General features: G+C 31.9%; 6 protein-coding genes across 6 annotated transcripts; 5 read left to right on the top strand and 1 right to left on the bottom strand.

The window, feature by feature from the left end:
• Positions 1-708: 708 nt before the first annotated feature.
• LOC145752452 (trypsin alpha-like) lies at positions 709-2,968 on the top strand. Its single transcript, XM_082568743.1, has 5 exons — positions 709-739; positions 1,020-1,182; positions 1,531-1,684; positions 2,056-2,277; positions 2,816-2,968. The coding sequence occupies exons 1-5, from the start codon at positions 709-711 to the stop codon at positions 2,966-2,968; spliced, it is 723 nt and encodes a 240-aa protein (XP_082424869.1).
• Positions 2,969-4,573: 1,605 nt separating this feature from the next.
• Positions 4,574-6,351, top strand: LOC145752453 (chymotrypsinogen B-like). The gene is made up of 5 exons (XM_082568744.1): positions 4,574-4,604; positions 4,685-4,847; positions 4,991-5,147; positions 5,571-5,786; positions 6,193-6,351. The coding sequence occupies exons 1-5, from the start codon at positions 4,574-4,576 to the stop codon at positions 6,349-6,351; spliced, it is 726 nt and encodes a 241-aa protein (XP_082424870.1).
• A 1,395-nt stretch (positions 6,352-7,746) lies between these two features.
• On the top strand, positions 7,747-10,234 carry LOC145752454 (chymotrypsin B-like). Its single transcript, XM_082568745.1, has 6 exons — positions 7,747-7,777; positions 7,984-8,149; positions 8,500-8,659; positions 9,118-9,202; positions 9,542-9,672; positions 10,076-10,234. The coding sequence occupies exons 1-6, from the start codon at positions 7,747-7,749 to the stop codon at positions 10,232-10,234; spliced, it is 732 nt and encodes a 243-aa protein (XP_082424871.1).
• Positions 10,235-11,181: 947 nt separating this feature from the next.
• On the top strand, positions 11,182-15,990 carry LOC145752456 (transmembrane protease serine 9-like). Its single transcript, XM_082568746.1, has 9 exons — positions 11,182-11,212; positions 11,632-11,794; positions 11,874-12,033; positions 12,426-12,638; positions 13,062-13,231; positions 14,342-14,548; positions 14,731-14,893; positions 15,244-15,462; positions 15,823-15,990. The coding sequence occupies exons 1-9, from the start codon at positions 11,182-11,184 to the stop codon at positions 15,988-15,990; spliced, it is 1,494 nt and encodes a 497-aa protein (XP_082424872.1).
• A 387-nt stretch (positions 15,991-16,377) lies between these two features.
• LOC145752140 (kelch-like protein 24) lies at positions 16,378-22,102 on the top strand. Its single transcript, XM_082568356.1, has 14 exons — positions 16,378-16,585; positions 17,168-17,311; positions 17,651-17,753; positions 18,011-18,141; positions 18,384-18,476; positions 18,590-18,743; positions 19,026-19,120; positions 19,378-19,470; positions 19,554-19,728; positions 19,805-19,945; positions 20,423-20,604; positions 20,706-20,882; positions 21,284-21,441; positions 21,700-22,102. Exons 1-14 carry the CDS (start codon positions 16,559-16,561, stop codon positions 21,782-21,784), a joined length of 1,758 nt encoding a protein of 585 aa, XP_082424482.1. The 5' UTR covers positions 16,378-16,558; the 3' UTR covers positions 21,785-22,102.
• Positions 21,411-24,579, bottom strand: LOC145752141 (iron-sulfur cluster co-chaperone protein HscB-like). The gene is made up of 7 exons (XM_082568358.1): positions 24,555-24,579; positions 23,743-23,925; positions 23,417-23,597; positions 22,967-23,120; positions 22,762-22,903; positions 22,433-22,506; positions 21,411-22,176 (listed from the first exon to the last, which is right to left on the bottom strand). Exons 2-7 carry the CDS (start codon positions 23,774-23,776, stop codon positions 21,982-21,984), a joined length of 780 nt encoding a protein of 259 aa, XP_082424484.1. The 5' UTR covers positions 23,777-23,925; positions 24,555-24,579; the 3' UTR covers positions 21,411-21,981.
• Positions 24,580-25,322: the final 743 nt, after the last annotated feature.

The raw sequence follows: 25,322 nt of genomic DNA on the forward strand, positions 1-25,322 counted from the left end.
TATACGACCGTATTAAGAGAACCAAATCCTAATAAAATGCCCATCACTTAAATATCCTAAAATATATTACAGCTAATAAAAGCATAAAAGTTAGTTGAAACTTCATAACTTCAAATCGTCAGATGTCGCTATGTCATTGCCAGTTGAACAAAAGGTCATGAGAAGGCCCCCAAATGTTGAACAAGTCTAACACCATCATTTCAACAAACACATTATCTTATTTTAGGAATAAAGTGGTCTAGTTTTGAAGGCATTTGTTTGCTTTGTTCTAAAATAAAGGTTATAAATTACTTAACAATTTCTTATAAATAAGGATCTCACGTTGTTTTTACTAAAGGAGGGCAAATTATTAATAATACAACTAAAAATTATATCAAAAAGCATTATCTTAAGCCAATAATTAAAATTGCAATATAGTTTTTTACTTTTTTCTTCGTTTAACAAAACTGCCCTATTTATCAACAATTTTTTAATGTAAAAATGTGTTCCCCCTCCGCATTCTTTTATTGACCGGCCCCTTTTTGACAATAAAAAATGTGTGACTTTTAGCAAATGTTAAGAAGCAACTTGCAGACGAAGCGTATTAACGTTATGATGTCATTATAGTTTTGTCCCGTATTTCTACCTCCCAAAAAGGTATATAAACAGGCAACGTTCATGTTATATCACTCATACAGACACCTGTAAGAAAACTAGAAAGAAGACAAAATGTTATTCGTTTTAAGCATTCTTTTGTTGGGTAAGTTGATAAATTGACAGAATATATTATTTAATAATGTTTCTTTTTTTCATATCTCCTTTAAGGAATAGGTTTTTTGATAATTTTATCGGGTAAGAGTGTGCGGTTGGGTCGTGTTTGAGCTATTTGTAAATGTGGGCTCAAATGCGAATAGTGTGGCATTGGTGCGGCTCGAACCCGAAACCTTTCGGCTCGTATTTCAACGCCATGGCCGGTTTACCACACTACCTAAGTTTAATAATGTTTTTGTAATTGTTTAACAATAAGCCTTTGTTCACAGCAACGTCAGCCTTTTGTGACGAGAGAATTGTAAGTGGATCGGACATTTCATCTCGATCGGTTGCACCATGGCAGGCATCTCTTCAAAGAAGTTCCAGCCATTTCTGCGGAGGATCCCTCATCAGCTCAACCCACGTCATGACCGCTTGTCATTGCTACAACACGTAAGCAAAAAGTTTCTATTCTTTATTAAATGTTTTTTTATGTAAATCTTTATTCTCGATGTGGAAAGGTCGAATGCGTAAACTAAACATAGAGTAACATCCGTTATCCCGAACCAGTCTTAAGTTGTCTATGGCAGTTTGGGATATTAATAAATATTAATTGCCCGATAATTAAGCTGCTAATTAAGTGCTGGCTTATGCAGAAGTTTATACCAATTTACGGCACCTTACTTAAGAGCGTTACAGCATGAGAGCAGTGGGAATCAAATGCACGGCCTTACTTAGTGTAGCAAGTGTTCTGACTACTACACCACATGCCGGTTGCTTTAAATTAATTCTTTTTTAAAGTGGAGCCACAGTTGTTCTGGGAACAGTTCATATGAATGATCGAGGAACTGAAAGATCTGCTCTGTCCTTCAACTGCCACAGCAGCTACAGCTCCACCACTATCGATTATGATTATGCTGTTATCAGGATTTCATCAGTCAGTGTCATCGCAGGCGTCGTAAGTCATTTTATTCTTAACATTAAAGAGTAAAACTGTCATAGTAGTGTGGCGAACCGGTCATGGTGTCGGCTACAAGCCGAAAGGTTTCGGGTTCGAACCGCACCAACGTCACACTATTCGCCCTTGAACCCGGCGTTTACGGATAGCTCAACCACGTCCTAACAGCACACTCTTCCCCAATAAAAAATATAAAACCTATCACCTTAAGGTAATATGGAAAAAAAAACTGACATGGTGTTGGTGTCGGACTACGAGCCGAAAGGTTTTGGGTTCAAGCCGCACCAACGCCTTATTTGCAAGAAATAATTAAAAAAATCATTGGGCCAAATGTTGTTAGGCTAAAAATTTTATAACTTTTATGTCAGATTGAACCAATTGCTGTTGCTTCTCAAGAATTCGCAGCAGGAACCTCTGCCGAGATCACCGGATGGGGCAAAACCAGTGGCGGAGTCTTTGGCTCCCTTGCTTCTACTCTTCAATACGCTGAAGTAAACCTGATCAGCCAATCCCAGTGCAGATTGCAATGGGGATCCATGGTCACATCCAGAATGCAATGTGCCCAGAACACTGCTAACAGTGCTTGCAATGTAAGTGACTTCACACTATTTGTAATGATTTTCCACTTAATGGTAAATAAGATATTTTATATCGTTAATAAGTATTGTTTAAAAAGGTAATATTAGCAGCCTAAAAATTGTGTGTAACAATTACTTGGATGCAGTATTAATTAATTTATGTTTTAAATAAGCTTTTAACTTTAAAATCCTAAATTGGCAATATTTTTTACTCAAAACTTGATAAAGTTGGTGTCACTGAACACAAAAATGGTTTTAACCTAAAAGAAAAAAAAGGGAAGCCCTGTTTGTGATGACGTAGAAAGTACTAGCTTGTAGACATTTACTACGCTACTTAGTACTTTCTACGTCACACAAAAAACATGGTAACCTGGTTTTTGATTTTCATCATTTTCCAGTATTTAAATAAATTAAACTGAAAGTACCACAGACATTTTTAAAGGTTTTAAAGACATTTTGTGATTCAGTGTTAACCATACTAACGTGCTATATACAACACTTACAGAATAGCAAAACTCTGTTATATATTTAAACATTTGATGTTTTAAAGGGTGACTCTGGTGGACCATTGGTCGTACGAAGCGGAGGCACTGCTTACTTGGTCGGAAACACTTCGTGGGGTGCAAGCGGTTGCTCTACTTCTGTGCCATCAGCTTGGTCCAAGAACTCTGCCGTTTATTCGTGGATCAACAGCCAAATCTAAACTAAAAACCTAAAGTACTGAAAGTACGATCAATAAATAATGATCAAGAGTTAAACAATGTTGTGTTTTAAAGCTTTGTTATTAGAAAAGAAAGATTTTAAAGCAGTAGTGCCATATGTAAAGAAATATATATCCACTGGTTAAGATAAATACCAAAAAATTGACAATATTAACGAATAAGGCTTGAAAAAACGTCCCTTTTTAAATGAATAAAAATTTTTGTTTTAAATTAAAAAATAACAATAAACATTTGGAATCATTTAACGTAATGCATCTTGCAATTACTAGGTATAAAATGTGTGTTATACACCCAGCAAACCAAATTTAAGAAGTTATTTTGCTTTAGAAAGACTAATAACATTAAACCATTTTAATAAATAATGATTGTAAAAAAAGAAGGTTTTTTATCTAGATTTTCTTACAAAAATATAATAAATATTCAGCTAATTTTATTTTAATTTTATTTAAATGTAAAATTTTTGACAACACATCCATTCATATTAAAACAAAATAGCTCTGGGTCACTGTTTAAAAATTGTGTGTACAATTTAATCCATGCAAGAAAGGCTTCTTTAACAATTTTTTATAATTTTTAGTATTTTAAATCTCAGAACTAAATTAATGTATTACGTTTTAGGTAGTATTGTCTTAGGCTAAGATTTGCTATGTATTTATTTTTATTATTTTTTATTTTGGTTTTTCGCCCATTGATAAGAGTAAATAATAAATACGATATACAATTAATATTACAACAATGCGACGGGAAAAAATGACAAAATCAATTTAATGATATATAACTTCTTTAAATATTTTTTGCATGTTTATTCAATAAATTTACACCACTATAAATATTCCTTGGTCATTTTTTTATACATTTTTGTCACATTTAATCAAAAATTATGAAACTAAAACCAAAATTTAAAAAAAATAAAATACTTAATTTTACTGCCACAAACAAGGTAATAAACGGGGTTCAATTCCCACTGATCTCACGCCTTTGAGTAAGGTGCTACAAAAGGTATAAACTTCTGCTGAGCCAGCCCTTAATTAACAGCATAATTATTGGGCAATTATGTTCTATAATATCTCAAATTGACACAGGCAACTCGAGACTGGGTCGGAGTAACTTATGTTACTCTATGTTTAAGTTGCGCATTCGACTTTCCCACATCGAGAATAAAGATATATACAAAAAAAAGTAATGGGAACTTTAACACTTGTTTGGTGATTAAAAAGCAAACATTTCAACAAATAATATTTCTATTTCAAACCACACGTTGTTTGGTAAATGAGATCTTGTTTGTTGTAAATACACAAAGTGTTAATTATAACTTCATAACATGTTTTGTAAATAAAATTAAGTAGAATAGAAAAGGACGTTAACAGTACTTCACCAATAACAGTTTTTTACTTATTTAATGACTATCAGCTTACTATAATTTACTAGGTGGTGGGAAATACAACGAATGTCCGAGTTATTTTTGATCAAAAATGACGTCATAGTATAGAAGTATTTTTATACTGCCACGTATACAAAGTGTATGGCAAAGAGGTTATAAAAGCCGGCAAAGACAAGCGGTTTCACTTCTGAGAATAAAAAACAAGATGTTATTCGTTCTTACAGTACTTCTATTGGGTAAGTTGCATGCTGTTAAAGTGTAGTTAATCATAATTAGTTAAACTCTGATTTAAAATGTTTGTTGGATGTTCTTTCAGCTACTGCAGTCTTCGCAGACAACAAAATCGTTAATGGTGACGATCTCACCGACCGAAGTGTAGCCCCATGGCAAGCATCTCTCCAGAGATCGGGAAGCCATTTCTGTGGTGGATCTTTGATTACACCAAGCATTATCATGACTGCATGCCATTGTGATACATCGTAAGAAAATTTATTTTTAATAAAACATAGCAATTGATTTAAATTGTCTTAACAAGCATATTTTTAAATAGTGTTAACAAGCAAATCTTAATGCCTTCAAGTCTAAAGTAAGCTTATTTTTAACAGTACATTTGTTTTAATAGGGGAACCACAGTTGTTCTAGGAACTACTGAACTCAATGACCGCAACGGAGTAGAAATCGGAGGAACTTTCAATTGCCATCCTGGTTACAGGCGATTCACAATTGATTACGATTATGCTATGATCCATCTCAGCACCCCAGCTCCTATTTCTACAGGCGTGGTAACTAGTTTGTCACTTGATTTGTTAAAAACAGAACACCTACTCTTTCATTGGTTTTTTATTTAATAACTTTGTTTTTTGGTGTACAACTAATAATTCAAGTTAAAAACATATATATAAACTAGTTAAAAAAATCATAGCAAGACTGTTTCCAAAATACCGGCAGCGTGGTGTAGTGGTAAGAACATTTGCTACACCAACATGAGGTCGTGGGTTTAATGCTGAGCCAGTATTTAATCGGCAGTATAATTATCGGGCAGTTATAATCCATAATATCCCAAATTGCTAAAGGTAACTCAAGACTGGGTCGGAGTAACAGTTATTACTATATGTTTAAGTCGGGAATCTGACTTCTCTACATCGAGGATAAAGATATATAAAAAAATAATACGTTAAAGCAACATTTGACAATTGTTTTAGATTGAAACCATTGAGCTTGCAACCATTGATTACCCATCTGGTACTGAAGCCGAAATCTCAGGATGGGGAAAGACAACTGGAAGTGGAAGCACTCTTCCAAACCAACTTCAATTCGCAACAGTCACTTTGATCAACCAGGCTGAGTGCTCTGAGCACTGGGGAGGTCTTACCGCTAGAATGCAATGTGCACAAAACCGATTTAATAGCGCTTGCAATGTAAGTGGTATAAGATATGTTTGATATATTTGTATGTTCATATAATTGTTAAAGGCACTCTTAATATTTTAAACAAAATAATGCTTTATTGATACTTAAATGGAATAAACTCTTCTTTGACCGGCAGCGTGATGTAATGGTCAGAATACTTTCACTACATGAGGTCCTGGGTTCTATCCCTACGGTTTCCATGCTGTAGCGCCTTAAGTAGGACTTTATGAATTGTTTAAACTCTTGCTGAGCCAACACTTATTTCATAATATTCCAAACTGGCAAAGGTAACTCGAGACTGGGTATGGGTAACTGGTGTTACTCTATGTTTAAGTCGCGCATTCGACTTTCCCACATCGAGAAGGATAAATATATATACAAAAAATCACAAAAAAAAATTATGTTTTTGTTAAAGGGTGACTCTGGCGGTCCATTGGTTGTCCGTGACAACGGAACCCCCAAATTGGTCGGAAACACTTCGTGGGGTGCAAGTGGCTGCACCACAACCGTCCCATCGGCTTGGTCCAAGAACTTCGCCATCAAAGATGACACATGGTTGACAAATGAATTGTAAACATATTGTCATCAAAGCAATAAAAGCTTCCTAATCTAATTTCCTTGTGGTTGTTTAGTTATTAAGATTTAGCTTATACAGCATTGCCTAAATTTTAATATATTCGGTTGCCAAGCCACCTGCCTGAATCATGATCATATTAAATTAAATTAAAGTTACAACAAGACATTTTTTTCTATAAATATGAACTATTTATGTGTTTAAAACTAAAAATTTTGAAAAACAAGACTATGAAATGTAATTTTAAAACAATCATGCTAAAGTTTTGAACTTTACACTCCCAATCAAATAGTACTTTTTAAAAAGAATTAAGTTGATTTAAACACAACACCAACTTTTTTTAAACAAAACACTTTATAATAAAACATTTAGTTCAATATATTATAAACTTTTTTTTTAATAAAATATTTTAAAGGGCATAAATACTTTGGTAAATAACAACTTTTAAAAGTGGGCATTGAAAAGAAAGGTTAATATTGACAAAAAAAATGAGTTATAAATTTTCGAATCTTAAAATTATAAAGTTGTTATATTTACTATTAAAATAAAGACAATTGGCAATTATAACACAGCCTGAAAAAAAGCATTTGTTCTTTATTTGTTTTAATAACAATTCCTTCAGCACACCACTTGTTTTATAAATAACTGTATCTCAAAATCCTGGGAAAGTAACTATACTGTTGTTCAATTGTCCTGATAACAATATCTTGAAACGTTTGCACATTTGAACTTTAAGTTATATTTTAACACAGGGCACTAGTTGCTAACGATAACAATATGCTGAGGTAGGCATTTCTGTTAATAGATTAAAAAAAATATATTAACCCAACTTCTAAACAGGGCTTAAGCACGTTAAAAAGTGTAAATATAAATGGTTTCAGTATAAATAGTTTTATAAACTTTTGATATTTAATGCTAAATGAAAAAAGTGTTCGTGGTGTAGTGGTGTAGTGGTAAGAACACTTGCTACACCACACATGAGGTCGTGGATTCAATCCCCACTGATATCATGCTGTAACGCTCTTGAGTAAGGCACTATAAACGGTATGAAATCCTGCTGAACCAGCACTTAATCAGCAGCATAATTATCGAGCAATTCTAATCTCTATAATAATATCCCAAACTGCCACAGGCAACTTGAGACTGGGTCGGGGTAACTGGTGTTACTCTATGTTTAAGTCGCGCATTTGACTTTCCCACATCGAGGATAAAGATATATTTTAAAAAATATATATATATTTTAATTTTTTTAGTTTTAATAAAGTTTTAAACTCTCTTTTTTATCAAGACCTTAAGACAAACACTTTAAACACACTTTGACACGTGTGCAGTCCTATATATATAAGACTGTTACAAATAAGAAACTTTTGTGTAGGGCCCTGCAAAGAAGAAAATATGTTGTTTGTTCTGGGTGTTCTTTTATTAGGTAAGTACGTTATATTATGAATAACTAAAGTGGTTGAAAAACAAATAAAATATTTATATTAAAATGCTGTTAAAATAGTTTAATTTGGTTATATAAAAACACCTAGACTTATTGTATTTGCTTGTCAACTAAAAGTTTGCAAAAAACTTTAAATTTATATAGTTTAAACCTATTTTTAAAAGTTATAATAAAGCATATTGTTATAGTATCGTCAGTCTATTGTGACGACAGAATTATAAATGGCGAGGAAGTGACGTCAACATCGCTAGCTCCGTGGCAGGTCTCGCTTCAGCAGACCGGTCGCCATTTTTGCGGTGGTTCAATCATCTCAGCTAATTATATTCTCACTGCTTGTCACTGCTGGCAGAGTGTGTAAGTTCAACTTAAATGAGTACATTTGAGTAAAGCTACTTAAAGCACATGTAAAGAATTGTTGTCATGAAACCGAAAATCATTTTACCGAACAAACATTTGACTTAAAACTACTTGCCCAAAAGCCATATGTTACTAAAAGTAAGACTTTTATATTACTTAAACAGTGGCTTACATTTACACTAGCTTAACCGTCGCTCAACTTAACTTTTTTTCTAAAAAAAATTTTTTTAATTCCAATAAAAATTGGCATAAACTTAAAAAAATGTTTTTTTTTCATACAAATAACTCTATCTGTTTAAACCAACATATTACTAGATGGTCAAAACTTAACTTAATAATAAATACAGAAACGTCAACGTTGTTATGGGAACCACTGACCTATCAGCGCCCAATATTGCAATCAGAGGAACTGACTTTCTTTGCCATCCTAAGTGGAATAGTGTGATTATTGATTGGGACTTCGGTCTTATTCCTATGAAAACCCCGATTCCATTGCAAACTGGTGTGGTAAGTGCTAACATATTATTTCTTTATATTTGTCTTTATCTTCGATGTGGGAAAGTCGAATGCGCGACTTAAACATAGAGTAACATCAGTTACCCCGACCCAGTCTAGAGTTGCCTTTAACAGTTTGGAATATTATAAATTATAATTGCCCAATAATTATGCTGCTGATTAAGTGCTGACTAAGCAGGTGTTTATAGCGCCTTACTGCCTTACCTAAGGGCTTTACAACATGAGAGCAGTGGGGATCGAACCCAGGACCTCATGTAGTGTAAGAAGTGTTTTGACCACCACACCACGCTGCTGGTTCAATAGTAAGGCAGAAATAAAATTTCAAAATAAGCATTTGAAATTTTGAATGTATTATTTCAAAATAACAGTCGCTACCCTTAACAAATATTTAATTTTACAAAGTTAAACATGTGAAAAGCACAACATGTTAAAGTTTGTTGTGTAAATAGTTGGAAGCCATCCAGATAGCTTACCAAGACTACCCCGAAGGCACGGATGCTATGATAACAGGATGGGGAGATATAGAGTACGAAGGTGAAAATATTTTGTTATCATTATTCAAAAAAAATAGAAAAAAAAATGTTTAAAAATATATAACAACATTTTCAGTAACAAGCCTTGAGATATACACATTGTTAAATACTTTAAAATCCCATCCAAAAACACATTCAAACCAAATATTATATAATTATAATTTAAAACAAATATTAAAAAATATATAACAAGTTTTTAAAAAACAAGCCTAAAGTTAAAGCTATTGTTAAAAACCGCAATTAAAAACCACACTATTTAAAAAATACACTATAAAACCAAAAGCCAATTAACCACAATTATTATAAAATATTTTAATGATTTTCTTACCATTTTAAATAGGAAGAACGCCAGATAAACTGCAAGTCGCTTACACGAAACTTATCTCGAAAGAGACTTGTCGACAATATTGGATCCTGGTTTCTGATGCGATGCAGTGTGCAGGTGGTATGGGCGTTAACAACGCTTGCAATGTAAGTATCGTTAAAGTATATTTTTATCCTTGATTTATAAAGATCGAATGCGCGACCTAAACATGAAGTAACATCAGTTACCCCAACCCAGTCTGGAGTTGCCTATGGCAGTTTGGGATATTATAGATTATAATTACCCGATAATTATGCTGTTGATTAGGTGCTGGCTCAGCAGAAGTTTATACCGTTTATAGCACCTTACTCAAGGGCGCATACAACTGATTTGAAACATTTTAAAAGATTAAAAGAGCATTTAAAAGATTTTTAATGTTGAAGTATGTTTAAGGTGATACAAAATAAAATATAAAAGCTACCTAAAAAACTGTAATATTACCTATAAAAATGTTTACTGTTCTTTAAGAGATTTAGTTTAAGATTTAAACCTGACATTTCCGAATTTTAGGGAGATTCTGGAGGTCCGTTGGTCGTATATGAGGGGGATGTCCCCTATTTAGTGGGTAACACTTCATGGGGCCCCACAGGTTGTTTATTAACCTACCCAGCAGCTTGGTCGAAAAATTTAGTTGCCCGAAATTGGATTAATAGTTATATCGGAGAATAAAAAAAATAATATTAAATTTATTTTGTGATTTTTTTGATCAGTATATAAATAGAGTAACGATGATTTAAGTCAATTATTTAAGCCCAAATAGGTAATATATAAAAATGTTATAAAGAAATTACTTAAAAACTTTACAAATTAATTCTACATAGGCTTCGAAAATATATCAATTTATATTCACAATCCTTTTTTATCGTAACAAAAACTAAAAAGGTTAATTTAAATGCCACCCAAGAAATAACTTAATATATATTTTATATAATAATTTATAATGTTTTTTTTTCTATATATCTTTATCCTCGATGAGGGAAAGTCAAATGCGTGACCTAAACATAGAGTAACATCAGTTACTCCGACCCAGTCTTAAGTTGCCTGTGGCAGTTTGGGATATTATAGATTATAATTGCCCTGTAATTATGCTGCTGATGAAGTGCTGGCTCAGCAGGAGTTCACACCGTTTATATCGCCTTACTCAAAGGCGCTAAAGCATGAGATCCGTGGGGATTGAACCCAGTACCTCATGGTGGTGTAGCAAGTGTTCTTAATGACGTCAGGTCAGAATAATTTTAAAAGTGCAAGAGATTTGTGTTGTTAAATTAAATAAAAAAGTAACAGCCTTAACATTTATGTTCTAAATATTTAATAAAGAACAAATTTACTTCTATAAATATCTCTGGTTATTAGTTGTGTAAATGAAACGTCACTAAATGACGTCATGAGAAACTAACAACCTGGTTTCAACTTCAATTAGGAACAAACTAAACCACAATTTCTTAATATAAACTGCTTAGCAACATCAGTTAAACAAAAAATATTGACCCAAGTTATATTTATTCTTAATACGATGTATATATGACGTCACTCTAACTTAAAAGCCTTAGTCATGAATGGTATAAAAGATTACAAAGTTTAGATTTTATCTTATTGAAACTAAACAGCAAAGAAAAATGTTGTTTCTTGTAAGCATTCTATTACTAGGTAAGTTTTGGTTTTATTTTTGTTGTTTTTATTAATATTTATAGGTTTGTGAACATATTATATAATCTATGTAACTAGTATGGAATATTGTGGTTAAGTATAGTAATTTATATTGTTTATGTAAGCAGTAGTTAAAAAGTTAATTAAAAAATAATGCAGCAGAAAATAACTTAAACAAGAGTTTATGCCGTGCTAATCATATATTAAATGTTAACTTATTTGGGTTCGGTGACCATGCCATAACATACTTAAAATCTTTATGTAAGCATTAATACTTTTGGCATGTTTTAAATCATTAAATTAATTTTGTCATTTTTTTCCGTTGCATTGTTGTAATATTAATTGTATATCGTATTTATTATTTACTTTTATCAATGGGCGAAAAACCAAAATAAAATAAATTACAACATTTATTTTAGCTACGGCTGTCCATTGTGACGACAGAATTGTCAATGGTGCTGACGTCACTACAACAGCGACCGCTCCATGGCAAGCATCTTTACAAAGACGAGGAAGCCACTTCTGTGGAGGTTCAATTGTTTCGTCAACAATTGTTATGACTGCCTGCCATTGTCAAAACAGGTTCGCCATAAAGAAAATAATTTAAAGCTAATTATTGTGATGTAATTATTAACTTTATATTACATTTGTGATGTCACAGTCCAATTGACGTCATTATGGGTACGTTGAACCGCTACAGCGGCGGGATATCCATCAGATCGGCCGGGTTTACTTGCCACGAGAGTTACAACGCTAACTTGATTGACTACGATTACGCTTTCATCACTTTGAGCAGTCCAATCACATTCCAGCCAGGAGTGGTATGTTGTTTGTGTTATTATAACAATATAACTGCTATGACGTAAAAAGAAACATTATTTAAAAAAACTGAGGACCATTATTTATAGAAGATTATTCAAATACCATTGGCCACAATTACATTTTTGTTTTAAAATTACTTTAATGTAATAACCAAAACCGATTTATAGGTTGTATTAGGTTTAATACTATAGTATTTTGATATCTTACCTAGTATGAAGTTAGACAAGTTTAATTTAATCTGAAATATATTGCTTGCGGTAGTATCTTACATAGACACTGTTTAAAACTTTTATAGACCATGTTTAAGTTACGTCAAGAGCTCATTAAACTCTTAGTGAATTATTAAACAATATACCTTCTTAAATAACATTTCTGCTACTTGAATTAACAGATTGAAGCCATCCAAATCGCTGGCAGCGAATTCCCTGACGGAACTGCTGCTGAAACAACCGGATGGGGAAGACTCGTTGGAGGAGGAGCAAGCCCAGATCATCTTCAAATTGCTTACACCGAGTTGATGTCGCAGTCGAGGTGCCGAAATTATTGGACGATTGTGACTGCTCGTATGCAGTGCGCTGGTGGTTTGAACAACGGAGTTTGCAGCGTAAGTTTAGATATTAAATCACTCGTACTTTTGGTCTCCGCTAATTCTCTGTTGTATTTTACAGTTTTTGCCGATTTTTATTTGAAGCCTTACGGTCCTTGCTAAATATTACTTCTAATATACAGGCTTTGCTAATTTTATCTTGTACTTTACGGTTTTCGATAATCCCCTCTTATACTTTACAGTTTCGGCTAATTTCCCGTTTAAATTAAAGGTTCTTGTTAGTTTTATTTTGTCTTTCACGATCCTAGGTTTTATAAACCGTAAATATATAAGTAAATTAAATATTGTGTTATAAGTTGGAAAAAATAACAGTACGAGTGTTTAATGAAGCCTTTAACCTTATTTTTCATACGTATTTAGAACGCTGAAAATAGTTTATTTCAAACATTATGTATCATACTGTAACATGATTGATTTTAGGGTGATTCTGGTGGACCCTTGGTAGTAAGAGTGAACGGAGTCCCATACTTGGTCGGTAACACATCGTGGGCTGCTTCAACTTGTACCGTGGACCTGCCGTCAGCCTGGTCCAAGAACTCCGAGATCAAGGAATGGATCCAACAACATACAGGACTTACTGCTGTTGAATTGTAATAGGCAATAAAAGAATATTGTAGACGAAAGTTGTGTGTTTATTTTTTAGAGCAAGAAGTTTTGGTAAAATAGTTGTCCTATAGTAGCATACGCCATATAAGTGGTGTAGTTTGCCAGTAGGCAGAAATGTATAACTATAATTATAAACAAGCTTGTAAAGTAGCTTTAAAGGGTGAGATTTAAAACAGTAAATTTTTTTCTAAAGGGCTTTACAAATTAAAGACAATTTGTAATTTATCTTTAAGTAGCTTAACCAAAAGCAGACGTTACCAAGAAGTAGATAGTTGCACATATTTCAGTCCTTAAGTTTACATGAGTACAAAAAAATAAAAAATATTGTAACCCAAAAATTAAGATATTTTGTTGTTTAATAAAGAAAATTACAAAAATTAAACAAACATATCCTTTAATTGCTTTAACATATAAGTTTCTATTTTTTAACAATCAGCAATAGTTACACACCCTGAAAATATAACCATTTGTTATTTAATTGTCTTAAAAACAATATATTACTTACGTTGCACATTTAATATTTGTAGAACGTTTAAAATAGAAATAAGTTTACCTACGTTAATAGTTTCTGCAACAAGTATTTCTAAAACACTAAGGCAAACTACATACAACATAGCCTACTGGGAGCTTGTGCAAAATAGCACAGATGTATAGTACCTTACTTGGGCCCTTACAGCATAAGTGGGGATCAAACTCAGAACCTCATGTAGTAAAAGGAGCCAATTAAGATCTTTTTTGGCAAACCACATTATGGCATTAGTATTCTATTTTCAGTGCGTGAGAACTGAACACATGCAAACATATTATGTACCTTAATACAGGAATAAGATTAACACAATTAGATACAACCACCACTAGAGCTTATTTAACTTTTGTGCAGGGTTCTGTAAAGAAGAAAATATGTTGTTTGTTCTCAGTCTTTTCTTAATAGGTCGGTATAAAATGTTAAAATTATATAAATAAATGTTAAAATTTAAAATAGTTTAATTTAACTTTTTTGCTACATAAAGTGTTTTTTTACTAGAAGAGTGTATTAGTTGGTAAAATATTTAAAATAAATTAAAAAAAAACAGAAACTTAATATTTTATGATAGTTTATTTGTTTGTAATATTGACGTAACAACCACTATTGTTTTAGTTGTGTCAGTCCATTGTGATAACAGAATTATCGCTGGGGAAGAACTCGATGATTTATCGAAAGCTCCATGGCAGGTCTCCCTCCAAAAAGGGGACGACCATTTTTGTGGGGGGTCGCTTATATCGGAAACCTTTGTCATGACAGCGGCTCATTGCATTAACACGTAAGTTAAATTGGTGTTGGTCGATTCGTACCTGGGTCTATTCGTCCAAGTCTATTATTACTAGTGTGGTGGTCAATTCGTACTTGCGTTAAGTAACCCTTTACACATTTCAGGCGCACATGTGTGCCAAAATGGCATAATAACATTTATGTCCTTTATAACGCTCGCGATTATATTTAAAGCAACTTCTACGTTGTCATGGGAACAAAAGACCTTAGAAACCCAATGAAGACAACGATACAGGTCGCCAACTTCCTGATGCATCCAAATTACAACCGATTTACCATCGATTACGATTTCGGAATCATCACATTAAGTACACCAGCACCAATACAACAGGGAGTTGTAAGTAGTGTAAATTGTTAACTATTATTTATCCTCAATGTGGGGAGGTCGAATGCACGACTTAAACATAGAGTAACATCAGTTACTCCGACCCAGTCTCTTTGGATACTTTTGAATATTATAATAAACAATGTGCTAGTCTAATACTATACAGCATGCATTCTGAACTTCCAAAGACAACTTAAGACTGGGTTGGGGTAACAGATGTTACTCTATGTTTAGGTCGTGAAGCCGACCTTCTTACATCAAGGATAAATAAATGTAAAAAATGCATAATTAGTACCTCATAAAGACAACACTGTGATCCAGGTTTATTCAATTAAACCTCCAAAAAAAATAAATATTCACAGATCGAGGTGATCCAGTTGGCAAGCATGGAATATCCAGGCGGAACTCTTGCTGAGATGACAGGCTGGGGTAAGACTTACTGGTCCGATATCTACATGCCATTACAACTTCAGATCGCGTATACCACCCTACAGGAAGCTGCTGAATGTTTAAGATATTGGCCAAGTCAGTTTACTGAACGAATGCAATGTGCAGGGGGAGATGACGTCAGTGCCTGTATGGTAAGCACAACATACAATACAATTACGTTTACCTAATCTTTTGTTGTATAAATCACTTTTGTGTTATATATTTTTCGTTAATATGGGTAAAGTATATATCTCAAAAAGCAATAAAATTAATCTAAAAAGAAAATCTTAGCGAAAGTTTGTTTTTTTATTAGCGTGGTGGCAGATTTTATATTTAATTGAATAAAGGGTTTAATTGAATAATTGAATAAAGGGTTTAATTTAATTGAATAAAGGATGCGGCTTGAACCCGAAACCTTTCGGCTCGTAGTCCGACGCCAAATTATAAAAAAAATATATATATATATTTTTTTTTAAGTTTGATATTTTGATGACGTAATTTTGATGACGTAGGGTGATTCTGGCGGGCCATTGATCGTACGTGAAGGCGACGGAAGCGCGAGGTTGGTCGGAAATACGTCTTGGGGAGGAAACAATTGTCCAACAACGCGACCTTCGGTTTGGTCGAAGAATCTTTCAGTGAAAGATTGGATAACTCAGAATACTGGAATCGTATTTTAAAGAAAATCAAATGTTTAATAAATAAAGAAATAAATACAAAGAAATATGCCTATTTTTAGAGTTTTATCAGCTAGAAAAGAATATTATTTACTCATTCACGAATAAAATCAAGTTCATATAACGCTTTATTATAATTTAAGTGTAAATTTAATCTTAATAATAAATATAAAATTCTTGTCAAAACAATAAACAAAGACTATTGTTACGTATTAATAACATTTGATAAACAAGGCCAAAAACTTTACCATTGTCAAACAAACAATGCCCATTCAATCGACAATCTGAAGTACCGTGTGTGACGTAACAGAAAAAAAAAAAGGTACTCAGGACTCTTGTTTTATAACAATGCGGCGTATGACGAAATAATAACAAACGTGTATGAGTTAATAAGAGCACAACTAAGAGTTGTATGTTGGTTTAAACTTGAAAGTAAAAGCTAACGTCAAGTCAGAAAGCGGCCAAAAAGAAAAATTGAAACTCGAAAATGGAAAACTGACATTATTACGTAACAATTCAAACGTAATAATAGCTTGATTGTATATAACAAAAGTCAATTGTGTAATTTATAATGCAAGTAGAAAGCATTAAGTTTGTGGTAAGTAAAAATAAAAGAAATATTATTAACTAAAATATATTATAAGTTATAGGAGCAATTAAGATTTAAAAAAGTTTGAAAGCAGCACCAGTTTCTAGCAGGCTTATTTAAACCCAACTAAACCAACATTTACGGAGCTATTTATCTATAAAAGCTTTAAACTGTGTTTCAAAATATTCACCATAACGACTTAGCTTTTATGACCAAACAATGAGATTGAAACGTCACAAAGATACCTTGTTTAACGTTAGAACTTAATGTTTACATAACGCGCTAGACATAGCTTTAAAAACGCTCAAAAATGGCGTAAATTTAACAGAATGGAGTACTAACTGGTTTTTAAATGTTTCGATTTTGTAATATAAAAAAATGTGAATTTTTGACGAAAAATTTTTACATTTTAAATTGTATTTAATAACGTTAGCTTGACAAAATTAAAAAACAAAATTTTAAAGGTTTTAAACCATTTAAATAATTTACAATTTACGACAACATTTTTAAGGCATAAACATCACCAATAACCCATTATCAATTCACGTACTTTATAACGTCACAAACTGGGATTTAAATCTCTTTGTTTAGTTTCCTATCCAGGGAGCAACAAACCTAAGACAATTGAACGTTATGAGAGAACAAGGGATCCTAACCGACGTCACAATCGCGGTTGAAAGTCGATTGTTCGAGTGTCATCGAGCGGTGTTAGCGTCAAGTTGTGAATATTTCAAGGTACAACAATTAGCGTGGTGTAGTGGTCAGAACACTTTCTACACTACATGAGGTCCTGGGTTCAATCCCCACTGCTCCTATTATGTAGCGCCTTTGAGTAAGGTACTATAATCGGTGTAAACTTCAGCTGAGCCAGCACTTGATCAGCAGTATAATTATCAGGCAATTATAATCTATAATATCCCAAACTGCCACAGAGAACTCAAGACTGGGTCGAGGTAACTGATGTTACTCTTTGTTTAAGTCGCGCATTCGACCTTCCCACATCGAGGACAAAGATTTATACAAAAACATTGTATTTAAACTACTTTATTATAACATAAACTTGTCCTATTTTAGGCAATGTTTGCGAATGGTTTGAGAGAAGTCACCCAAAAAGAAATTAAACTACATGGAATCCAATCTGATATTATGGACAACATTCTTCAGTACGCTTACACTGGTAAAATATACTTTAAAGTTTTCTATACGTGTGCTTAAGTTAATTTAATATCAAACTTTTATAATTTACAATGCATTTTATACAAAAGGGACTATCTCTAGTAAAACACCATTTATAAAATCCATGTTTTTTGAATGCATAACATAATAAAATACTTGCATTTATTTATACAACTACAGGGCCATATGGATTTACAAACATTATTAGACACAAGGAGTTCGAATAGTTAAATAAATTTTTAATTTTAATGTTTTAAGGAATGTGCGTGTTGACACAAGATAATGCAGCGGAACTACTTTCCGCCGCGGATTTATTCGGTTTTCTTCCGCTACGAGATGCAGCGGCGAAATATCTTCTCAGATGCATTGACGTCACTTCCTGTTTGCAAGTAAGGAATTAAAAAAACTAATAAGTAAAATATTTAAGCATGTTTGTTTCATAAATATAGGTAAAACTGTTAAAACAATTAGCAAGTTTTCCTTATTATTGAATCGATTTTAAAGCTTAAATTCTTATAAGATACAGCTTAAAAACATAACCTATACTGCTATGTTAATTATAATAAAAAACTGTAAAGTAATCAAATAACTTTAGAGCTTAGGCCATAAACTTAATTTGTTTAATGCTTAGATCCGAAGGTTAGCTGACCACCATTCTTGCCAGAACCTTTTTAAATCAGCTGATGAGTTTGCTAAGCGCCACTTCTCAGATATCATCCAACAGGTTACAAAAGCCAAGTTTACATTTAAACCTTCTCAAAACATCTTTGTATATTCTTATTAGCAAGACCAGTATATAATGGCACTGTAACAGACTTAACACATGTTTTAATTTAGGAAGAATTCCTTGATCTCGGTTTAAACGCTTTGATCGAGTATTTTGAAGACGACGACTTGAATGTAAAGCGAGAAAGTCTTGTGTTCGATGCCGCGTTAAGGTGGATACGTCATAATGTAGATGAACGAGGCAAGCACGTGGAAAAAGTGCTGGGTAAGAAGTTTTAATTATATATGTCATAAAAGGGTTTGTTTTATCAAGAATAAGTAATTGTTTAAGGTTTTAAAAATAAACTAAAATATACTTATTTGTAATTTTAAAAATATGAGTTTCTGTTTTAGAGAACTATTTTTAAATAAGATAAATAACATATGTTTTCTTTAAGTAGTTTACTAAGCGAAACTAACCATATTACTTTCATTTTTATCACAAATATTTGCTTACAAGCCGATCTACAAACACATGAGATAAAATAAAGGTTACTTGTTTGTTTAGAATCGGTTAGACTTCCATTCGTGAAAGCCGAATACCTGAAACTACAAGCAACGGTCGATCCTCTGATTTACCACAACAAAGCTTGTATTAGACAGGTACCAAATTAAAAGTTAATAAAATATGACAAAATAAAAAATTTATGACAAAATGACAAAAAAAATTACGATAAATTATGACAAAATGGAATATTTTATCTAAAATGGTAACAAAAACGTATAGTTGAAACAACGGTATTGTCACTTTTGTTTATTTTAATTACCTTTACTTTTGACATTTAATTGGTCAGCCTACTTTATGAAGGTATTGTTAACCTCTGTACATAACTCATTATAATTTGTTTTTAATGAAACAGGTTCTAGAGGCTCGAACTTATCAAATTTCTGGGGAATTTCGTAACAATTTTCATGGAAAGCAACGAAAGCCGAGGAAATGTACAAGCAAAGAGGTAACAATAACTAAAAATGCACACTAGTTTTCACCCTAATATAATACTCATAAATAATTGAAGTTTATCTTTAATTCTTTAAGGTTTTAATGGTATTTGGTGGAGAGTCTCGGATTGGTTCGTTACACGAGCGAGTTAATGACGTGGCATGCTATGATTGGTCTACGCAAAAGTGGGAGGAGCTAGACAATTTACCCAGTGATATTCACGCTAAAGCGTTTAGTGTCGCATCACTAGGATATGAGGTCTACTTAACAGGTTAATACCGTTTAATATATACATAAGCTTTACTTGAAATCGTTCTAAACTCAATTTAAACTTCTCTTTATCCTAGGAGGGACTGTTGATAATAAACCCAGCAACGAAGTGCTAGTTTTCTATACTTACCTTAACAAATGGGCTAAAGGAGAAAACCTGGTAACGGCGAGATATCACCATACTTGTGCAGTATTAGAGGGTTCTATATATGCAGTAGGTAAGTAATAAAGTATACGAAACCTATATAGGGCTCATATAGATTATAACATACGAGTATAATCGTTTTCAAGGCCCACAATGCTATGACTACGTTACATTATACCTCAAAACCAGCATGTTGAAATAATATTTTTTTTGTATAGATCTTTATCTTCGATGTGGGAAAGTCGAATGCGCGACTTGAACATAAAGTAACATCAGTTACTCCGACCCAGTCTCGAGTTGCCTGTGTCAGTTTGGGATATTAAAGATTATAATTGCCCGGTGATTAAGCTGTTGATAAAGTGCTGGCTCAGCAGAAGTTCATACCATTTACAGCACCTTACTCAAGGACGCTACAGCATGAGGTCAGTGGGGATTGAATCCACGGCCTCATGTGTGGTGGTGTTCTTACCACTACACCACGCTGCCGGCATATGTTTATAAAGAAGAGTTATTTCTAAAATCCACTTACGTTAAAACTTAATATTTATAGGTGGGACAGATGGAAGACAATGTCTTACAGACGTTGAAAGATACGACTCAACAAAAAACAAATGGAATCCAATCAAACATCTTTGTTTCGCTGTAAAATGCCCAGCTGTAGCTGGGTTTAAAAACAAACTCTTTGTATTTGGAGGATTTTCTGACCAATATATTATTAGCCCGACTATACAGGTATAAGATATATAAGTATGTTAAAGTAAAAAAGGCAAAAAACATCTGAGCACATATTACCGTTTTTAAGTAGTTAACAAAAAATTAGATTTTGTTCCTAGATTTACACAACTACAGAAAGCCAATGGTCGCAGGTTCAATCCCCGCTGATAGACCATTCATGTGCCCAAGCAGCTACAATATCAAACAAAATCTATCTTCTTGGTGGAGGATCGAAAACTGTTAAAATGTTTGATCAAAAAACGAATGCAGTGAGCAAGGTTGCTGATATGATACAGGTAGTTTATACAATTGGTGCCATGTTATATTATCATCTTAAAAATTAAAGATTTTTCCAAGAAGATGAATCCACACAATTTCATTCATAAGTATGCATACACTTAACTTAACAACCCAAATAGAAACAAAGCCAATGCTTTTTAAAAAAAAGCGTAATATACAACGAAATTTCAAGTTGTATCAATACAAAGAAATTTTTGAGTATGAATACAAAATATCAATATAATTAGGCTTACATTGCACTTGACAACCCAAGTTTGAAATCAAACGATTTTCAATATAAACAAATATTTAAAACTTGTAAGCAAATAACTTCTAGCCTTGCTAGCTTAAAAGTTGTTACTAGACATATAACCCTTCTCGAAGTTTAGAAAGACTTACAAACCAATCTATGTTTTAGAAAAGGGACAACTGTGGGGTGACTGTCGTTAACAACAAACTTTTTGTCACTGGGGGCGTTAGTGAGTCAACAGCATCGTCATTGGACACCGTTGAGTGGTTTTGTCCAATCAGGAACAAGTGGGAGAAGTGTGAGAATATGCCACGAAGACTGTACAGGTAATGTAAGAACTTGAAGCACCAAACAAGTTCATAAACTCAATGTTGACTTTAATAAAACTTACAAAAAATTTGTATAAGAACCAAAAAAAAATTAATAAAACAAAAAATAAAAAATAATTAAAAAAATACATTCCATATGCTAGAAGGACTTAAAAAAAAGGAAATAAACACCTACTACCAAAAAATAAAGCAAAAAAAATTAAATTTTAAAAATCAAATTTTTTACCCAATAAAAGTAAAACCTCTTTATTCCAGACATGGAAGCGTTTGTATCCGAATCCCAAGCAATCAAAGAGAAAAACCAAAGCAAAATATAAAACAGAGTCAAGCCCCTGATTAGTGCAAATCGTTTTAAATTTATTCATTATCTTGTACTCTTACAAGAGTTGATTTATATTTGATGTTTACATGCAGTATTCTTTTTACTTAATTAATTATTTTAAGCAATATATCAAATTTAAAAATAAATTAATAAAATCATAATTGAATTTTGTGTAAAATATAATATGAGGTATTTACTACAACTAAGAATATAATCTATTCTGGAGGGATTTTATCTTTTAGTTTCTCTAAGATATTATCGTAATATTTAAAACTAATGATACAACTCTTTGCAAGGCCGATGTTATTGGCTTTAAAGGCGTTTTCAATCTTGATTGTGAGGTCATCAACTGTGGTTTTAACCTCGTTGTAAACAAGTTTTAAATCTGGAATTGTTTCAGCGTCTTCAATCTAACAAAAAATCAGAAATAATAAGGTTTCATTTACATATTTTGATATATATTTCTATAATGAAAAAACAATAGTTTTACCATTTCTTATTTCACAAAAAACAGTGGTTTTGACACAATATATCTTAAACTAAAATACACATACACAAAAAAACAACTTGAGACCGGGTTAGAGTAACAAATGTTACTCTATGTTTAGGCTGTGAAGTCGGCCTTTACACATTAAGGTTAAAAAGTTCAAAAACAAAGTAACTTACTTGTTCATTTAATTCCATGATCTCCATAAGGAAATGTGGATCGTCAGCTGTCACATCTTCACCCATAAGAACCCCTTAAAAAATAGATAAATAGATTGAGTGTAATTACATATATATATGCATAGATTGAAATTGAAATTTATTTTTAGGTTAAATATACAAACAAAAATCTTAAAAAGAAGTCTAAATAATATACTACACACAATAAATATATATAAAAAGGTTTTTATGTAAGCTTTTATTAACATTAAACCTAACTAACAATTAAAAATGATTGTATTGTGTAGTAATAAGAACATTTAGCCTTACTATTAAAAAGCCATAATCACCTTCTAATTCCAGCATATAAAGACCTCTGCTTAATGGTTTCAGCAACACAAAATAAGCTTTGTTTAGTTGTGAAGATATTGCTTGCGATATTTCCAATTCTGTTGCAGATTTTAATGAAAACTTATCTGGGTGCAAATTTCTCTAAAAATCAGAAACAATTTAAAAACAAAAATGTAATTGATATTGATAATTAAAATTAACTACCTGTAAGTTTTTAAATTCTTTTTGTAATTCTTCGGCTGAGATTTGAAAACTTTTTTTGATTCCAAAAAGTGAAAAATAATCTTCTTTTTTATTTAAGGGAAGAATTGTTTGACAATTCGAGCAGAAATATTTTGATTTTTCTTCTACTTCGGACCTACAATTTTGTTTTAAAAAGGCATTACTTACATCAATGTATTTTTTATTTTTTTTGGTTTTTCGCGCATTGATAAAAGTAAATAATAAATACGATATACAATTAATATTACAACAATGCGACGGGAAAAAATGACGAAATCAATTTAATGATTTAAAAAATGCCAAAAGTATTAATGTTTACATGAAGATTTTATAGCATGTTATGGCATGGTTACCAAACCCAGTATATATATATATATAATTGAAGGACTTCATAAAAACTTTAATTTACAGCCTTTAGAAACACTTAGTTACCTGCATTTCCAGCAAATGTTTTCCTTATTTCTAAGTAGATTAATTTCATCAAATGATAAACTTGAATAACTTCTTATAAACGAAACATTTTGGTTAATCACCATAATAGGTTTAGATTTTTGTAAAGTTGGAGCCGATAGAATTGGTTTTGTTGTAAATAAAACACGACTTTGTAAGTAACCTGCAGAAACATTTGAAATTAGTTTTTTTTTGTATATTTATATCTTTATCCTCAATGTGGGAAAGTCGAATGCGCGACTTAAACATAGAGTAACATCAGTTATTTTGTTTTAATTGTTGTTTATTTTAAATAAAATTTAACTTACTTGTAATTATTCTTCTTAAACATTTCGTTGACATGATTTTGTTAAAACCTTTATTTAACAAGATATGCAAATGTAACTAGCAACTGACTTTCAACTTGATTGACAACTTAAATTAGTTAACTAATTTTTTAGCTTATTAAAACTGTTTCTAATACGTTTTTTTAAGTCAAACAGGTGATTTACCTAAAATAGAACATAAAATTTAATATTTGTTTAATCTTTTACGAATAAAAGTAGATATTTAAGCTAAACATTAAAAATAAAAGCAAAAAAAAAAACGTTTTAAAAATCTTAATAAAATTGTCTATTTTTTTATATTTTAACTATTCTAAAAAGATAAAAACCCATAAATATAAAGCCCTTAGTTTACCTAATGTATAAAAATAACATTTCAAAACAATTTATTTATCTTTAAATCCCGTTTTTTACCCAAAATAACAAATTTGTTTACCTTTTACGTAACTTTTGTAAACACGTGATTATATAAAACTTTTACCCGATCGTAGAATTCGAACTTTACTTTATAGCAACTTTGGGCACTACCATAGCATCATTATATTTTACAATATTTTATTTGTCCTCGATTTAAAAACTTCTAGTAAAAATTTGCTCACTTTAATTTCGGGCATAATTAAAATCTGCCCAAACAAATTGCTAATTACGCAGACACAGGCCTTGAACACAATCCCCTTAACCCACCAGCTAAGTCGCCTTTTTACCTTTCACCCATTAACCCGATTGCTTCACAATCACTTACCCCTTAACCCCCCTTAGCACTACCCTTTTTATAAAAATGAGAAGAAACATCTTACCAGTAGAAAAAGCTCCTTCCACTTATCCAGCCCCTAGTAAAATAAAAAAAAATTAGAAACAACGAACTTTAACAAATATTTGTTCAATGAGGCTAGTGTTAACACAAAATATTTAAACTAAAAAAACAAGATTCTAATGATATAATCTTGTTTGTTAGAAGAACCTATAAGTTGCATAAAGTCTTTTTTGTAAAAAAATGAAGCAGTTTTGTGGCAAAAAAAATTCATTTTTATTTAACTGAAACATTTTTTTTATTTTATGTTGCAACAAATTAATAACAAATACTTCTTTTATAAATACACCCACATACATACGGAAAAGGTAAACGTAACAAAAATTGCACCATATTCTGTTGGTATAATTAGAAAGCATTAAATCATGCCTAGACTTGCCACGGTGAACTCCCTCTAGGGAAATCCCCTTTGACTTTCCTATTCGACTATATAAATTGATGTTTAAAGGTGTTTTTTATCATTCAAGTAGAAAATAGATAAAGATAGAGCTTGTCATATTACTGTTGTCATTAAGATAATATAGTTGAATGCTTAAAGTGTAAGTGTTTATAATTAAGCTCTAGTTTTTAGCATGTTTATTTTAAAATAACATTTTTTTAAAAAAGTACGATTTACAGAATTATTATTTTTAGCAAATATCTCAATTGAAACAACTAAATTAAGTTGTCAATTTGTTAAACTAAAATTCTTTATTAGATTAATTAAGTTTTGCTTAATATTTTACAGTGATTAAAATAAATAGTGCAAAATTGC

This window comes from Corella eumyota, chromosome 5, assembly GCF_963082875.1.
Source record: "Corella eumyota chromosome 5, kaCorEumy4.1, whole genome shotgun sequence".
In the NCBI taxonomy this organism is placed as follows: domain Eukaryota; kingdom Metazoa; phylum Chordata; class Ascidiacea; order Phlebobranchia; family Corellidae; genus Corella; species Corella eumyota.

Excerpts from the sequence above, each read along its gene's own strand:
- LOC145752140 (XM_082568356.1), top strand. The coding sequence starts at position 16,559 with ATGCAAGTAGAAAGCATTAAGTTTGTG. Across the intron at positions 19,946-20,422 it reads GGGTTCTATATATGCAGTAG|GTGGGACAGATGGAAGACAA; the intron begins GTAAGTAATAAA and ends TAATATTTATAG. Across the intron at positions 20,883-21,283 it reads AGGTTGCTGATATGATACAG|AAAAGGGACAACTGTGGGGT; the intron begins GTAGTTTATACA and ends TCTATGTTTTAG.
- LOC145752141 (XM_082568358.1), bottom strand. The coding sequence starts at position 23,776 with ATGTCAACGAAATGTTTAAGAAGAATAATTACAA. Across the intron at positions 23,598-23,742 it reads TTTAAGAAGAATAATTACAA|GTTACTTACAAAGTCGTGTT; the intron begins GTAAGTTAAATT and ends ATGTTTCTGCAG. Across the intron at positions 22,904-22,966 it reads AAGAATTTAAAAACTTACAG|AGAAATTTGCACCCAGATAA; the intron begins GTAGTTAATTTT and ends TCTGATTTTTAG.
- LOC145752454 (XM_082568745.1), top strand. The coding sequence starts at position 7,747 with ATGTTGTTTGTTCTGGGTGTTCTTTTATTAG. Across the intron at positions 7,778-7,983 it reads TCTGGGTGTTCTTTTATTAG|TATCGTCAGTCTATTGTGAC; the intron begins GTAAGTACGTTA and ends ATATTGTTATAG. Across the intron at positions 9,203-9,541 it reads GGGAGATATAGAGTACGAAG|GAAGAACGCCAGATAAACTG; the intron begins GTGAAAATATTT and ends CATTTTAAATAG.
- LOC145752452 (XM_082568743.1), top strand. The coding sequence starts at position 709 with ATGTTATTCGTTTTAAGCATTCTTTTGTTGG. Across the intron at positions 1,183-1,530 it reads GCTTGTCATTGCTACAACAC|TGGAGCCACAGTTGTTCTGG; the intron begins GTAAGCAAAAAG and ends TCTTTTTTAAAG. Across the intron at positions 2,278-2,815 it reads CTGCTAACAGTGCTTGCAAT|GGTGACTCTGGTGGACCATT; the intron begins GTAAGTGACTTC and ends GATGTTTTAAAG.
- LOC145752456 (XM_082568746.1), top strand. The coding sequence starts at position 11,182 with ATGTTGTTTCTTGTAAGCATTCTATTACTAG. Across the intron at positions 13,232-14,341 it reads GGACTTACTGCTGTTGAATT|TTTATTTGTTTGTAATATTG; the intron begins GTAATAGGCAAT and ends ATTTTATGATAG. Across the intron at positions 14,549-14,730 it reads GCGGCTCATTGCATTAACAC|CAACTTCTACGTTGTCATGG; the intron begins GTAAGTTAAATT and ends TTATATTTAAAG.
- LOC145752453 (XM_082568744.1), top strand. The coding sequence starts at position 4,574 with ATGTTATTCGTTCTTACAGTACTTCTATTGG. Across the intron at positions 4,605-4,684 it reads TCTTACAGTACTTCTATTGG|CTACTGCAGTCTTCGCAGAC; the intron begins GTAAGTTGCATG and ends ATGTTCTTTCAG. Across the intron at positions 5,787-6,192 it reads GATTTAATAGCGCTTGCAAT|GGTGACTCTGGCGGTCCATT; the intron begins GTAAGTGGTATA and ends TTTTTGTTAAAG.